Raw genomic sequence first — 15127 nt, 5'->3', positions numbered from 1 at the left:
TCTGTTGAGCTTCAATTGGTGGACAGATAGCCTTACATTCTCCTGCAAAATGTCTTGATAAACTTGGGAGTTAATTTTTCCGTTGATGATAGCAAGCTCTCCAGGCCTTGAGGCAGCAAAGCAGCCCCATAACCATGATGCTCCCTCCACCATAGTTTACAGTTGGGATGAGGTTTTGATATTGGTGTGCTGTGCCTTTTTTTCTCCACACATAGTGTTGTGTGTTCCTTCCAAACAACACAACTTTAGTTTAATCTGTCCACAGAATATTTTGCCAGTACCGCTGTGGAACATCCAGGTGCTCTGTTGCGAACTTCAGACGTGCAGAAATGTTATTTTTTTTGGACAGCAGTGGCTTCTTCCATGGTGTCTTCCCATGAACACCATTCTTGTTTAGTGTTTTACGTATTGTAGACTCGTCAACAGAGATGCTAGCATCTTCCAGAGATCTCTGTAAGTCTTTAGCTAACACTCTAGGATTCTTCTTAACCTCATTGGGCATTCTGCGCTGTGCTCTTGCAGTCATCTTTGCAGGACGGCCACTCCTAGGGAGTAGCAACAGTGCTGAAATTTCTCCATTTATAGACAAATTGTCTTACTGTGGACTGACTTTTAGAGATACTTTTGTAACCCTTTCCAGCTTTATGCAAGGAAACAATTCTTAATCTTAGGTCTTCTGAGATCTCTTTTGTTTGAGGCATGGTTCACATCAGGCAATGCTTCTTGTGAATAGCAAACTCAAATTTTGTAAGTATTTTTTATGGGGCAGGGCAGCTCTAACCATAATCTCCAATCTCGTCTCATGGATTCGACTCCAGGTTAGTTGACTCCTGACTCCAATTAGCTTTTGGAGAAGTCATTAGCCTAGGGGTTCACATACTTTTTCCAGTCTACACTTCGAATGTTTAAATTATGTATTCAATATAGACAGGAAAAACACAATAATTTGTGTGTTATTAGTTAAAGAACACTGTGTTTGTAAATTGTTGTGACAGATAAAGATCAGATAAAATCTTATGTCAAATTTATTCAGAAATCCTGGTAATTCCAAAGGGTTCACATACTTTTTTTTGCCATTGTACGTGAAAATAATGTGCGAATCTGGATCCAGTCATTCTGCATGTGGGGGGTAATTAACTTAACCCCAAATGTAGCTTTGATACATAGACTTGTTTCAGGACAATTTGCAGAAAAGTAAAGTCCTTTCAAACCATTGCCTTTAATTGTCAATCATGCTAAAAAGCAGATCTTCAGCATTACGGATTGAATAGAGCGTTTCATATAGAAATCTTAGCACCTGTACAAGAAAAACTAATTCCCAAAACAATACTTACAGTATTGTGATACAAACAATATTGTGAATAAAGAGGCAGGACTGCAATAACTCTTCACTATTCTCTTGCAAGGTACACATATTACCAGTCTGCATGCTCTAATATTTTGTGAGATTTTGCAATTTGCAAGACAATTTAGCAGCTGGTCAATTTCATAAAACACTTAAGGAGAAATACCGCAGACATAAGTTGTATAAATGCCTTGATGGCTCTGGCAATGATAGTGATAAACATGTTTAGGGAAACCAGGCATTTGTCTGTCCTATACCCCTGGGATATATAGTTACAATTTGCACCCGCTGCAACCATTTTATGGTCTATCTATGCACACTCTGGCAAACATGTTGTGAAAAGGAAAACACATCTGTAACAAACAGAAAAGTCAAGTCCTTTCAAACCAATTACAACACTCAGAGAGCCACTGATCAGCGAGGCCAACTCCTCACACACCACCAACAAGATCACAGACAGAGTGTGTGTGTGCGTGTGTTCAAGAGAATAAATTCTTATGACCTGAGATTATATGTTGGATTAAAGAATTTTTTTAATATATATTTTTTTATTTAGTCATAAATACCACAGAAAAGGCACATTAGTGCTCCAGGATGGAAACTTAATAATTCAACTAACAATGTAAAACAACTGTTTCCCTTACTAAATTGTCATTATTCATTTGAATGATTTCGTTTCAGTCACTTAAATATAAAAAAAGATTTGAGTATACATTATTGTACTTATGAATAAATGATACTGTATGGATAGAACTACAATAGCCTATTTTGCTTTGCACTACACAAATCGGAACCTCTGACATTTTGCCTTTCCACCCTCTTATCTCTTCCTTCATTATTTTTAATACTGTGCATCAACATCAACATACAAATAAGATAATTCTCCTGATAAATTATTTATAATTCTTGATAGAAAACATTTCATTGGACATTGATTGGAAATAACACGTAAAAGTATAGATTTTCCCAAATGTGACTACATTTCTCTAATACCAACATTGAGGAATCTGGAAATCTGTCCCAAAATCAAAATCAAAGTCGATATAATCCAAATCAAGATAATTCCTGATTGGCTCTCTTGCAATGGGAGACAAAATTAATCAAGGTCAGGATAGTTTCTTTATTTTGTGGTTGTCATTTTGTTTGTTTTTTGCAGTGAAGTTTTGAAGCTGTGGGAACAGTCTCTGGAAGCCATGCCTGTGTGGTTAACAGTCCCAGTAGTAGTTGGATTTTCTGGGGGTTGGGTGAGGGAGGGTGGACATGTGTGTGTGGATGGGTGAGGAGAAGGTGGGGCACAACGTGACCCAACTTCTGTCTTCTTCACCCCCCCCCCTATTTACCCCCAATGGTCCCTACCATAACCTTAATAATCCACCTCCTCCATCTCAGGCCTTGATGTCTGTCTGTCTGTATGTCAGGTCAGACGCTGGTGATGGACGCCAGGCAGGTTGAAGACTTCTGCAGTTTCTCAGGCTGTGCGGTATGGGGGGGTTCTGGGATGGTGCGAAAGCTGAAAGGCGGACCGATGCTGGTGGTGCCCATGTGCCCCGGACTTAATGCTGGATTCTGTCGTCTATTGCTCTCCATGATGCTCGACGTGTTGGAAGCCAGGCTTTCACGTGTCCTGTCACGACAGTGAGAGGGAGACACATCCGTGGAGTAAAGAGAAGGAGAGGACAGAAAGAGAATTAGAGGATGGGGACAACAGAGACTTGCAATAAGTGGGAAGTAAACTAGACACTGCCACCAACAGCTTTTCATTTTCTAACCAAAGATTTGATTGTGTAGCTCTATGACTTAGTTGAAAGTTACTTTGGGAGGATTTGGGCATGCAATTTAAAACATGCTAACTTGGGGACATTGTGTTTTGGTTTGAGTAATATTAGCGGTTGGTGGCAAAGGCTAGTTTAAATAAACCAAAGCATGGATTGCAGTCTCTCCTTGTCCAAAGACTTCTTTCAAGGTAATGTGTACACTTGGAATTTGACTATCTCAAACCCTATGTGTCAAACAAGGCCCGCTGGCCAGATCCAGCCCGTGACACATTTCTATCTGGCCTGGGCAATGATTTTATGTTGTCAATTCATTTTGGCACAGCCAACATGCTGTGCACCAAAGGCAGTGCATTGCCACACACTTCTCCTCCCTGACCCACACACACCTCCTTCCAGACCCACAGACACACATACACCTATGAGCCAGCCAGTGCGCTGTATCATATCATCACTAAACATTTGCAGCATTCCCAATTGTTCTCCTTAATGGCACTGATTGAATCTTCTACCGGCCCGAAAGTTTAAGCGTGTTGTTATTGCTGTACTACAGAAAGTGTCATATTGGTTGACATAAAGTTACACACATCAGTATAAATTAGGACACACGTGAGTATGATGAGTTTATCAAATTACAACCTGATACGAACCCAAATTGTGCTGCTTAAGTGTGTCCCGTTTATAGAGTGCAGCGGAGGGAAAGTGCACAGACACATGCCACATCCTAGGCTACTAAAATGTTGCAGTCTGGCTTTGGTTTTTAAAGCTTGACAATGAATAACCAAAAAACTAAGCCTGCAACAAAACACCATATAAAGGTTAAACGTAGGCCTATTACGGAAACATCTGAGCAGTAGCCGAGGCTCGCTACTCAACTACAAGAAATGTCCAGGGCACCATACAGCAGTGGTGTAAAGTACTTAAGTAAAAATACTATAAAGTACTACTTATGTAGTTTTTTGGGGTATCTGTACTTTACTTTACTATTTTTATTTTTGGCTACTTTTACTTCACTACATTCCTAAAGAAAATAATGTACTTTTCCCTTACACCCAAAAGTACTCATTACATTTTGACAGGAAAATGGTCCAATTCACACACTTGTCAAGAGAACATCCCTGGTCATCCCTACTGCCTCTGATCTGGCGGACTCACTAAACACAAATTCTTCGTTTGTAAATTATGTCTGAGTGTTGGAGTGTGCACCTGGCTATCCGTCAATAAAAAAATAAAATAAAACTGTGCCATCTGGTTTGCTTAATATAAGGAAGTTGAAATGATTTCTACTTTAACTTTAACTTTTGATACTTAAGTACATTTTAGCTATTCCATGTACTTTTGATACTTAAGTATATTTGAAACCAATTACTTTTAGACATTTATTCAAGTAGTATTTTACTGGGTGACTTTCACTCCTACTTGAGTCATTTTCTATTAAAGTATCTTTACGTTTACTCAAGTATGACAATTGAGTACTTTTTCCACCACTACATTGACAGACACATTGAAGTTTTACATTTCAATTTGGCATCATAATCAAAAGGACTCAAAACACCATTTAGATTAATGCTCACATCTGCTTTATGTAAATGATTAAAGCTGAAATCCTTAATGGTGAAACTGCCATGTCCATTTGGGATATTGCAACAACACAGTTTTCCCTCAGACGTCATTGCATGTGAGATAGGACAGCGAATATGTACCGCAATTGTTTTTACCATGATGCTCACCTCCATTTGGACGCTCCTCTCCTCCATTTAGTCAACAAATCAAAAAAACAATAAAAAATGTACCTTGGGCACTGTAACATTTCCATCTGCAACTACCACTAAATGTCACTACATACCAGTAGAAGCAAAGGAATAGAAATCAACAAGTGTAAAACATACTTTTTAAAATTCTGCTCAACACTGCTGGTTAGCATTTACCTCTAAAGTATTCACAGCCCTTGACTTTGTCCACATTTTGTTGTGTTACAAAGTGGGATTAAAATGGATTTAATTATCATTTTTTTGTGAAGGATCTATATCAAAATACTCTAATGTCAAAGTGGAAGAAAAATTCTAACATTTGTAAAAAGATTAATGAAAAATAAAACACTAACATACATGTTAGAATCACCTTTGGCAGCGATTACAGTTGTGACTCTTTCAAGGTGTCTCTAAGAGCTTTGAATACCTGGATTGTGCAACATTTGCCCATTATTATTTTCAAAAATCTTCAAGCTCTGTCAAATTGATCATTGCAATTCAACAATTTTCAGGTCTTGCCATAGATTCTCAAGCAGATCTAAATCAAAACTGTAACTCAGCCACTCAGGAACATTCACTGGCTTCTTGGTAAGCTACAGTGTAAATTTGGCCGGTGTTTTAGGTTATTGTCCTGCTGAAAGGTGAATTAATCTCCCAGTGTCTAGTGGAAAGCAGACTGAGCCAGGTTTTCCTCTAGGATTTTGCCTGTGCTTAGCGCCAACCCGTTTCTTTTTTTATCCTGAAAAACTCCCCAGTCCTTCACAATTACAAGCATACCCATAACATGATGCAGCCACCACTATGCTTGAAAATATGGAGAGTGGTACTCAGTAACGTGTTGTAATGGATTTCCCCCAAGCATAACACTTTGTATTCAGGACAAAAATGGAATTGCTTTGCAACATTTTTTGCAATATTACTTTAGTGCCTAACTGCAAACAGCGGATGCATATATTGGAAATGTTTTTGTTTTGTACAGGCTTTTTTCTTTTCACTGTCAATTACGTTAGTATTGTAGAGTAACTACAATATTGTTGTTCCATCGTCAGTTTCTCCTATCACAGCCATTAAATTCTGTAACTGTTTTAAAGTCACCATTGGCCTCATGATGAAATCCCTGAGCGGTTTCCTTCCTCTCCAGCAACTGAGTTAGGAAGGTCACCTGTACCTTTGTAGTGACTGGATGTATTGCTACACCATCCAAAGTGTAATCACTAACTTCACCATACTCAAAGGGATATTCAAATTGTTATTTTTTTACCCATCTATCAGGTGCCCTTCTTTGCAAGGCATTGGAAGACCTCCCTGGTCTTTCTGGTTGAATCTGTGTTTCAGGGACCTTAAAGATAATTGTAGATGAGGTAGTCATTCAAAAATCATGTTAACCACTATTAATGCACATACAACTTATTTTGTGACTTGTTAAGCAAATTTACTCCTGCATTTATTTAGACTTGCCATAACAAAGGGGTTGAATACTTATTGACTCAATACATTTTAGCTTTTATTTTAACCAATTTGTAAAAATTTCAAAAAAACTATTCTACTTTGACATTATGGTGTAATGCTGTAACAATTTTTGGGGGGATGTCTCTGTGTGCTAGCAGATACCCATAGACTTCCAGTCATTACACTAACGCTAGTTAGCATTGGCTCATGAAACGACCCCTAACTTAATTCATTTAGATATTACCTGTTAGATACTGCTGCACTGTCGGATCTAGAAGCATAAGCATTTCGCTACACTCACAACAACATCTGCTAACCATGTGTACGTGACCAATAAAATTGTATTTGAATTTGATTTGATACTGGACATACAAACATAAAAATGGTATCCACGAGTTCATCTGACTCCAGGGAAGTAGATCATTGGCTAAATCTAGAAGTATCACTTTAATACCATTCTAAAAACAGCTGCTCCAAGCAGGTGTGTGTGGTAACATGATGGATGGATAGGATGGCCAAGCCACTGGCATGCTATTACTGTGTATATTGCTTGGAATGGGAATGTCTGTTCTACTAATGCTAATACCCTTGGAAAGAGGACGCATCACAATCAAAATAAAACCTTATCCCTTTGGGAGGCAGCATTACGTTTGCTAGAAAATAGCGGTACATTACCTGACTAACTGTAAGTAAGTGAAAAGTTTTGCCTCAAAAGATAGTTAGCTAACTAGCTTAAGTTCTTTACGGTTAGTTAGCAACTGCTCCCACACGCTTTCGCTAGATACCGTAACAATGCAATGTCGGCTTCCGGTTGAGCAATGTAGAAATAAGTTGTACGAGGTCTCTTCTCCAACAACTTTTGTAAATAATCCTCAGTTTCGCCTAAATTCATACTTCTTATTCATTCCTTCACACTTGTGTGTATAAGGTAGTTGTTGTGAAATTGTTAGATTTCTGTTAGATATTACTGCATGGTCAGAACTAGAAGCACAAGCATTTCGCTACACTAGCATTAACATCTGCTAACCATGTGTATGTGACCAATAAAATTGGATTTCATTTGATTTGATTTCTCATGACCTCAAAAGTCATTTTAATTACCCAGTAATAGAGCGTACCTAAGTTAGCATGCGCAAACCAGTCACATACTTTGGAAAATCGAGAAAAAAAAACCGTCACACTCCACCAAATCAACTTCAGCTACCATCCCACCTTCATTGAAGGCTTCAATAGCCACTCCGGGCGATACGGCTAACCCGATAACACTGGAGATCCTTGTCAGAGAGCTGGCAAAATCACATGAAAGTTTGGCAGCAGAACTCAACCGAATTTCTGAATAACTCCCTGGCGGCTGTACTGGCTCCAATTCAGGCAACCGTGGAAACCATCCGGGGTTCTGTGGCATCTCACACTACCACACTGGCCGAAGTTGAGGCCGGGCCACAGCGACCAACTCACTATGCTGGAAACCAGGCTTGACGATCTGGCCGCCGCCAACAAGTCTCTGCAGCTACAAGTGGAAGATTTGATTTCATGTTCAAAATGCCAGAATATCCGCGTGATTGGACTGCCAGAGGATTCTGAGACAGGATCGCCAACCCAGTTCATGGCGGAGCTGATCAAGGAAGTTTTGGGCGATGAGACTTTTCCCAATGTCCCTGAAATCGATAGAGCCCACTGCAGCTTTGCGCCGAAACCTCACCCAGGCGGCCGGCCGCGTCCCATCATAGTGCAGTTCCAACGATACAAAGAAAAGGAGCTTGTCCTTCTGTGGGCAAAGTCCACTCTGTACAAGAAGGGAATCCACGTTGGGGTGATTTATCCCGCCCGTCTTCGTGTCACCTTTAACGGCAAGGTCCATTTTTTCGAAACTCCTGAAGAAGCTGTCCTTCTACCGACAGCACATACATTGAATGCCTGAATTGGGATGATTTCTCACCTGCCTGTATTATGTGAGTAACGTTAGTTCTAGTGACCGTGTGGACACTAGGCTACATACATTTCCGGTCAAAAGAACACCTACTCATTCAAGGGTTTTTCTTTATTTGCACTATTATCAACATTGTAGAATAATAGTGAAGACATCAAAACAATGAAATAACACATATGGAATCATGCAGTAACAAAAAAAGTGTTAAACAAATCAAAATATATTTTATATTTGAGATTCTTCAAATAGCCACCCTTTGCCTTGACAGCTTTTCACACTCTTGGCATTCTCTCAACCAGCTTCACTTGGAATGCTTTTCCTTCACTCTGTGGTCCAACTCATCTCAAACCATCTCAATTGGGTTGAGGTCAGGGGATTGTGGAGGCCAGGTCATCTGATGCAGCACTCATCACTCTCCTTCTTGGTTAAATAGCCCTTACACAGCCTAGAGTTGTGTTGGGTCATTGTCCTGTTGAAAAACAAATGATAGTCCCACTAAGCCAAACCACATGGAATGGCGTATCACTGCAGAATGCTGTGGTAGCCATGCTGGTTGTGTGCCTTGCATTCTAAATAAATCACTGACAGTGTCATCAGCAAAGCACTCCCACACCATAACACCTCCTCCTCCATGCTTCACGGTGGGAAATATACATGCGGCGATCATCCCTTCACCCACACAGCGTCTCACAAAGACACGGCGGTTGGAACCAAAAATCTCCAATTTGAACCGGTTGACAAAGTTCCACCGGTCTAATGTCCATTGCTCGTGTTTCTTGGCCCAAGCAAGTCTCTTTTCTTATTGGTGTCCTTTAGTAGTGGTTTCTTTGCAGCAATTCGACCATGAAGGCCTGATTCACACAGTCTCCTCTGAACAGTTGATGTTGAGATGTGTCTGTTACTTGAACTCTGTGAAGCATTTATTTGGGCTACAATTTCTGACACTGGTAACTCTAATGAAGTTATCCTCTGCAGCAGAGGTAACTCTGGGTCTTCCATTCCTATGGCGGTCCTCAAGAGAGCCAGTTTCATCATAGCGCTTGATGGTTTTTGCGACTGCACTTGAAGAAACTTAAATTAAAAAACAAATGTTACATATTAACTGACTTTCATGTCTTAAAGTAATGATGGACTGTCATTTCTCTTTGCTTATTTGAGTTGTTCTTGGCATAATGGACTTGGTCTTTTACCTATCTTCTGTATACAACCCCTACCTTGTCACAACACAACTGATTGGCTCAAACACATTATGAAGGAAACAAATTCCACAAATTAACTTTCAAGAAGGGACACCTGTTAATCGAAATGCATTCCAGGCGACTACCTCATGAAGCTGGTTGAGAGAATGCCAAGAGTGTGCGAAGCTGTCATCAAGGTAAAGGGTGGCTATTTTGAATAATCTCAAATATAAAATATATTTTGATTTGCTTAACACTTTTCTGGTTACTACATGTGTTATGTGTTATTTCAAAGTCTTCAGTATTATTCTACAACGTAGAAAATAGTAAAAATAAAGAAAAACCCTTGAATGAGTAGGTGTTTTAAAACTTTTGATCGGTAGTGTACAGTAGTGGCAAACAGTTTTGAGAATGACACAAATATTAATTTTCCACTGCATTTCAGCCCTGCCACAAAAGGACCAGCTGACATCATGTTAAAAGGACCAGCTTATTCTCTCGTTAACACAAGTGTGAGGACAAGGCTGGAGATCACTCTGTCATGCTGATTGAGTTCAAATAACAGACTGGACGCTTCAAAAGGAGGATAGTGCTTGGAATCATTGTTCTTCCTCTGTCAAACATTGGTTACCTGCAAGGAAACACGTGCTTTGCACAAAAAGGGCTTCACAGGCAAGGATATTGCTGCCAGTAAGATTGCACCTAAATCAACCATTTATCAGATCATCAAGAACTTCAAGGAGAGCGTTTCAATTGTTGTGAAGCAGGCTTCAGGGCACCCAAGAAAGTCTAGCAAGCGCCAGGACCGTCTCCGAAAGTTGATTCAGCTGCGGGATCGGAGCACCACCAGTACAGAGCTTGCTCAGGAATGGCAGCAGGCAGGTGTGAGTGCATCTGCACGCACAGTGAGGCGAAGACTTTTGGAGGATGGCCTGGTGTCAAAAAGGGCAGCAAATAAGCCACTTCTCTCCAGGAAAAACATCAGGTACAGGGATTGGACTGCTGAGGACTAGGGTAAAGTAATTTTCTCTGATGAATCCCCTTTCCGATTGTTTGGGGCATCCGGAAAAAAGCTTGTTCGGAGAAAAAAAGGTGAGCGCTACTATCAGTCCTGTGTCATGCCAACAGTAAAGCATCCTGAGACCATTCATGTGTGGGGTTGCTTCTCAGCCAAGGGAGTGGGCTCACTCACAATTTTGCCTAAGAACCCAGCCATGAATAAAGAATGTTACCAACACATCCTCCGAAAGCAACTTCTCCCAACCATCCAGGAACAGTTTGGTGACGAACAATTCCTTTTCCAGATGGATTGAGCACCTTGCCATAAGGCAAAAGTGATAATAAGTGGCTCAAGGAACAAAACATCAATATTTTGGGTCCATGGCCAGGAAACTCCCCAGACCTTAATCCCATTGAGAACTTGTGGTCAATCCTCAAGAGGTTGGTGGACAAACAAAAACCCACAAATTTTGACAAACTCCAACCATTGATTATGCAAGAATGGGCTGCCATCAGTCAGGATGTGGCCCAGAAGTTAATTGACAGCATGCCAGGGCGGATTGCAGAGGTCTTGAAAAAGAAGGGTCAACACTGCAAATATTGACTCTTTGCATCAACTTCATGTAATTGCCAATAAAAGCCTTTGACACGAATGAAATGCTTGTAATTATACTTCAGTATTCCATAGTAACATCTGACAAAAATATCTAAAGACACTGAAGCAGCAAACTTTGTGGAAATTAGTATTTGTGTCATTCTCAAATCTTTTGGCCACGACTGTACATCTATGGCCATCTATCAAACCGTTTCTCGTGGAAACAATTCTATGCTAAAGCCTGCTGGCTACAGTAGGTATGTTTGAAACAGCACATAACTCATTTGTGTTGTTGACAATTATATACTATGCTGTCTCACTGCTCTTTAAACTTCCATTTGATCTTGTTCAGTTTCTTAATCAAAGACAATCGCTGTTAAAAGCACAGCATTTTGATTTCTTCCTTTTAATAAGGCTTTGAACTTGCTGCACCACTAATGGCAATCTATAGCCTACATTGCAGTTTGGCAGCCTTTAGATAATTTTGGATACTAATGTTACTAGCTAGTTAGACACTGATCCTGTCCACCGATATTTTCATTTATACATTTTTCATTTGGGGTCTGCTTGATGAATACCATTATTTTAATTGTATTTTTTTACTCTTTTTTTAATGGACATTCTGAACTACAGTGGTTTACGTTGGTCATAATTGGTGATGTTGGTTACAAACGGTCCTCAATTACATTCACTTTATCTTTGACTCCATTACGACATTGGAGTCTAATAATATCACTCCACTCTTCCAACTGTACTCTTGTTGTTTAATTGTTGCACTAGCTGAAGAGTTTAGACCCGGGTTCGTTTGCTTAATTGTACATATCCAAAATACTAGTTGTCCGTTTGTATACTTTTATTGAATTGTTTCCTCCTAAGGACATTTAACAATTCAGGGGCCGATTCTTTTCATAGCCTACTAGTTAATTGAAATGCCCTGTGGCGACACCTAGTGGACTACATGTTATGTCCATTGAAATGCCACCGATCTAATCTTCTTTCCTAGGTCGGTTTGACCTCACTGCAGATGTAGGGTAATCAACGGATGCTGAGTAAGAGAGAATTCCTGCTACTCGTCCCGTTAATAATGACGAGTTTAGGATTTGTATTTTTTCATATTCTTTTCTTTGAAGTGTATTGTACTATAATTTTTATTTTTGTGTATGTTTAGAATGTTCAGGATGGTGAGGGGGCTTATGTTGGCATTATCCAAAGATTCTTGTGCTCTGCTTTTTTAGAGGATTTGTATATATTTTTTTATGCTGCTCCTCTCTCAATCTCTCTTTTCCTCTTTCTTTTTCATTTGACTTCTCCTCTTATGAAGATTAATGTCTAGTTCAACAACAAGTCAGGATGGTATTTTGGGGCTTCCAGTCAGACTGGTGACATGAAACATTCGCGGTTGTGGGGGGAAAATTAAGCGTGTCAGAGTATTTTCACATCTGAAGAGCCTGAATACTGATATTGCATTTCTTCAAGAAATGACCATACTAGATTGCATAAAGCATGGGTTGGACAGGTTTTTCATTCTAATTTTTAACGGCAGAACCAGGGGAACAGCAATAGTGATTCAGAAACGAGTACAGTTTTCACCCTCACAGATCATTTCAGATCCTTATATAATAGTTAGTGGCACCCTCTTCCAAACCCCTGTAGTACTTGTGAATGTTTACGCCCCTAACTGGGATGATACTAGATTTATGACATCTCTTTTAGCCTCCCTCCCTAATCTTGACACCCACCGCCTCATCTTCGGCGGGGACCTTAACTGTGTTACTGAACCAAGGCTCGATCGGTTTAATCCCAGAACACTTACTCCTTCCTGGATGGTAAAAGCTCTTTCTACATTCATGACCCAAATGGGTTGTGTTGATCCGTGGCGCTTCCTCCACCCGGTCACAAAATACTTTTCCTACTTTTCTCATGTTCATCAAGCCTACTCGCACATAGACTCCTTTTTTTTAAAAATAGAGCCCTTCTGCCCTCAGTTAAAACTACTGAATATTCTGTGATAGGGATTTTGGACAATTCCCCCCACATTCTGGACTTATCTCTTACTCCGAATGCAAAAAAAACTGTAGAATTGGAGATTTAACACGGCCCTATTGTCTAACAAAGAATACTGTGACATTATTTTGACCAACATAGATGTATTCATTCAAACAAATAAAAACGATAAGACCTCCCCCGCTCTTCTTTGGGAGACTTTCAAAGCTGTATTACGGGGTAAGATAATTTCTTACAATGCTCATTTTCATTAACAAAGAGAACTGAAACGTCAGGAACTGGTGGACTCAATCCTGGCAATAGAGCGCCATCCTTCAACTTCACCATCCTGTGAATTATACGCAGAGAGGCTAAAACTTCTAACTCAATTTAATCTGCTTTCAACTGATGAAGCAGAGTTTCTGTTGCAATGAACAAGGGGGACGTACTACGAATATGGTGACAAGGCCAGCCGCCTTTTGGCACACCAATTTAAACGCCAGTCAGCATCTCATCTCTCGGGTATATATGATTCTTCCCGTAATCTTACAAGTGATCCCTCTAATATTAATTCAACTTTTGTGGCAGTTTATTCTAACCACCAATCTGAACCCCCATCAGATAATACGGCTATGGACAACTTTTTAAATAACTTGGATATCCCATCCATTGATATGGACATGAGTAAAGTTCTGGATAACCCTCTCCATCTAGATGAGATAACAAAGGGTCTAAAGTTAATGCAAAGTGGCAAGGCCCCAGGCCCTGATGGCTTCCCCGTCAATTTTTATAAAAAATTCTCAGATCAACTCGCCCCATTACTATTAGATATGTTCACCAACTCGATATCACAGGGCTCTCTCCCCCCCCGACGCTAACTCAAGTCTCCATCTCACTTAAACTTCAAGATAAAGATCCGGTGGAATGTGGTGGATATCGGCCCATTTCACTTTTGAACGCTGACAGCTAATAGTTTAAGATTCTAGCATGCCGGTTGGAACCCTGCCTTCAGGATGTCATATCTGATGATCAAACGGGTTTCATCAAAGGACGACAACTGTTTTCCAATGTACGCCAGCTTTTGAACATTATACTCTCTCCTATCTCTCCAGACCCCGAAATTGTTGTTTCTCTTGATGCAGAGAAGGCTTTCGACCGGGTGGAGTGGGATTATTTATTTCAGATTTTCGGAAGATTTGGTTTTGGGTCCAATTTCACCTCATGGATACGTCTGCTCTATTCTGCTTCTACGGATAGCGTACACACCAACTCTCAAAATTGAAAATACTTCCCCCTCTCCAGAGGGACCCGTCAAGGGTGCCCTATGTCCCCCCGCTCCTTTTTGCTCTTGCGATAGAACCGCTCTCCTTGGCCTTAAAATTATCATCATTCACTGGAATCCACCAAGCTGGTGAAGAGCACAAAGTGTCACTGTATGCAGATGATCTACTATTATATATCACTAACTCTGTGAACTCTGTCGATAACATAATGCATATTTTAAACACGTTTGAATCATTCTCAGGTTACAAATTGGACATTCAAAAAAGTTAATGTTTTCCGATCAACTCTGCTGCCAAGCAAATTCCCCTTGGAGCCATGCCTTTCCGTCTGTCGCCCTCTGGCTATTCCTATTTAGGTGCGAATACAACACACTCTCTGGCTACCCTCCATAAAACTAACTTTGCAAGCCTAGTCACACGTGTTAAAGCAGACTTACAACGCTGGGATAGTCTGCCTCTCTCATTAGCTGTCAGAATGCAATCTGTTAAAATGAACACTTTACCTAGGTTTCTATAGCCTTTTCAATGTCTTCCGATCTTTCTGCCAAAATATTTTTTTACCAAGTTGGATAGGCTCATCAGTCATTTTATCTGGGCAGGCAAATCACCTAGGATATGTAGAGCAATACTTCAAAGGAGGAGACAATATGGAGGATTGGCACTTCCAAATTTGCTGCTTTACTATTGGGCAGCCAATAATCAAAAGATTATGGTCAGGTGTAATGCTCCAGGGACCAACTGGTGTTTATTAGACGTGCACTCCTGCCAATCATCCTCCTTTTCTGCATGTGCCCCACTGTTCTTGTGTCCTTCAAAGTATACGGGAAATCCCATTGTGCGCT

General features: G+C 40.3%; 1 protein-coding gene across 8 annotated transcripts in view; it reads right to left on the bottom strand.

Moving 5' to 3' along the window:
* The window catches only part of LOC115202050 (storkhead-box protein 2-like), a 316252-nt gene that overhangs the window by 40211 nt on the left and 260914 nt on the right, over window positions 1-15127 (bottom strand). For 3 of the 8 annotated variants that reach the window (XM_029765903.1, XM_029765905.1, XM_029765904.1), the window contains exon 4: window positions 2488-2969. The exons of the other annotated variants lie outside the window; for them this stretch is intronic. In XM_029765903.1, coding sequence (XP_029621763.1) covers window positions 2765-2969 — 205 coding nt within the window. In that variant the 3' untranslated portion in view covers window positions 2488-2764. Of the gene's footprint in view, window positions 1-2487; window positions 2970-15127 lie in introns of those variants that run through there. 8 annotated transcript variants of the gene reach the window in all.

Source organism: Salmo trutta, chromosome 11, assembly GCF_901001165.1.
Source record: "Salmo trutta chromosome 11, fSalTru1.1, whole genome shotgun sequence".
NCBI lineage: Eukaryota > Metazoa > Chordata > Actinopteri > Salmoniformes > Salmonidae > Salmo > Salmo trutta.
Note: the sequence above shows the minus strand (reverse complement) of the source record. Positions and strands in the feature narration are given on the sequence as shown.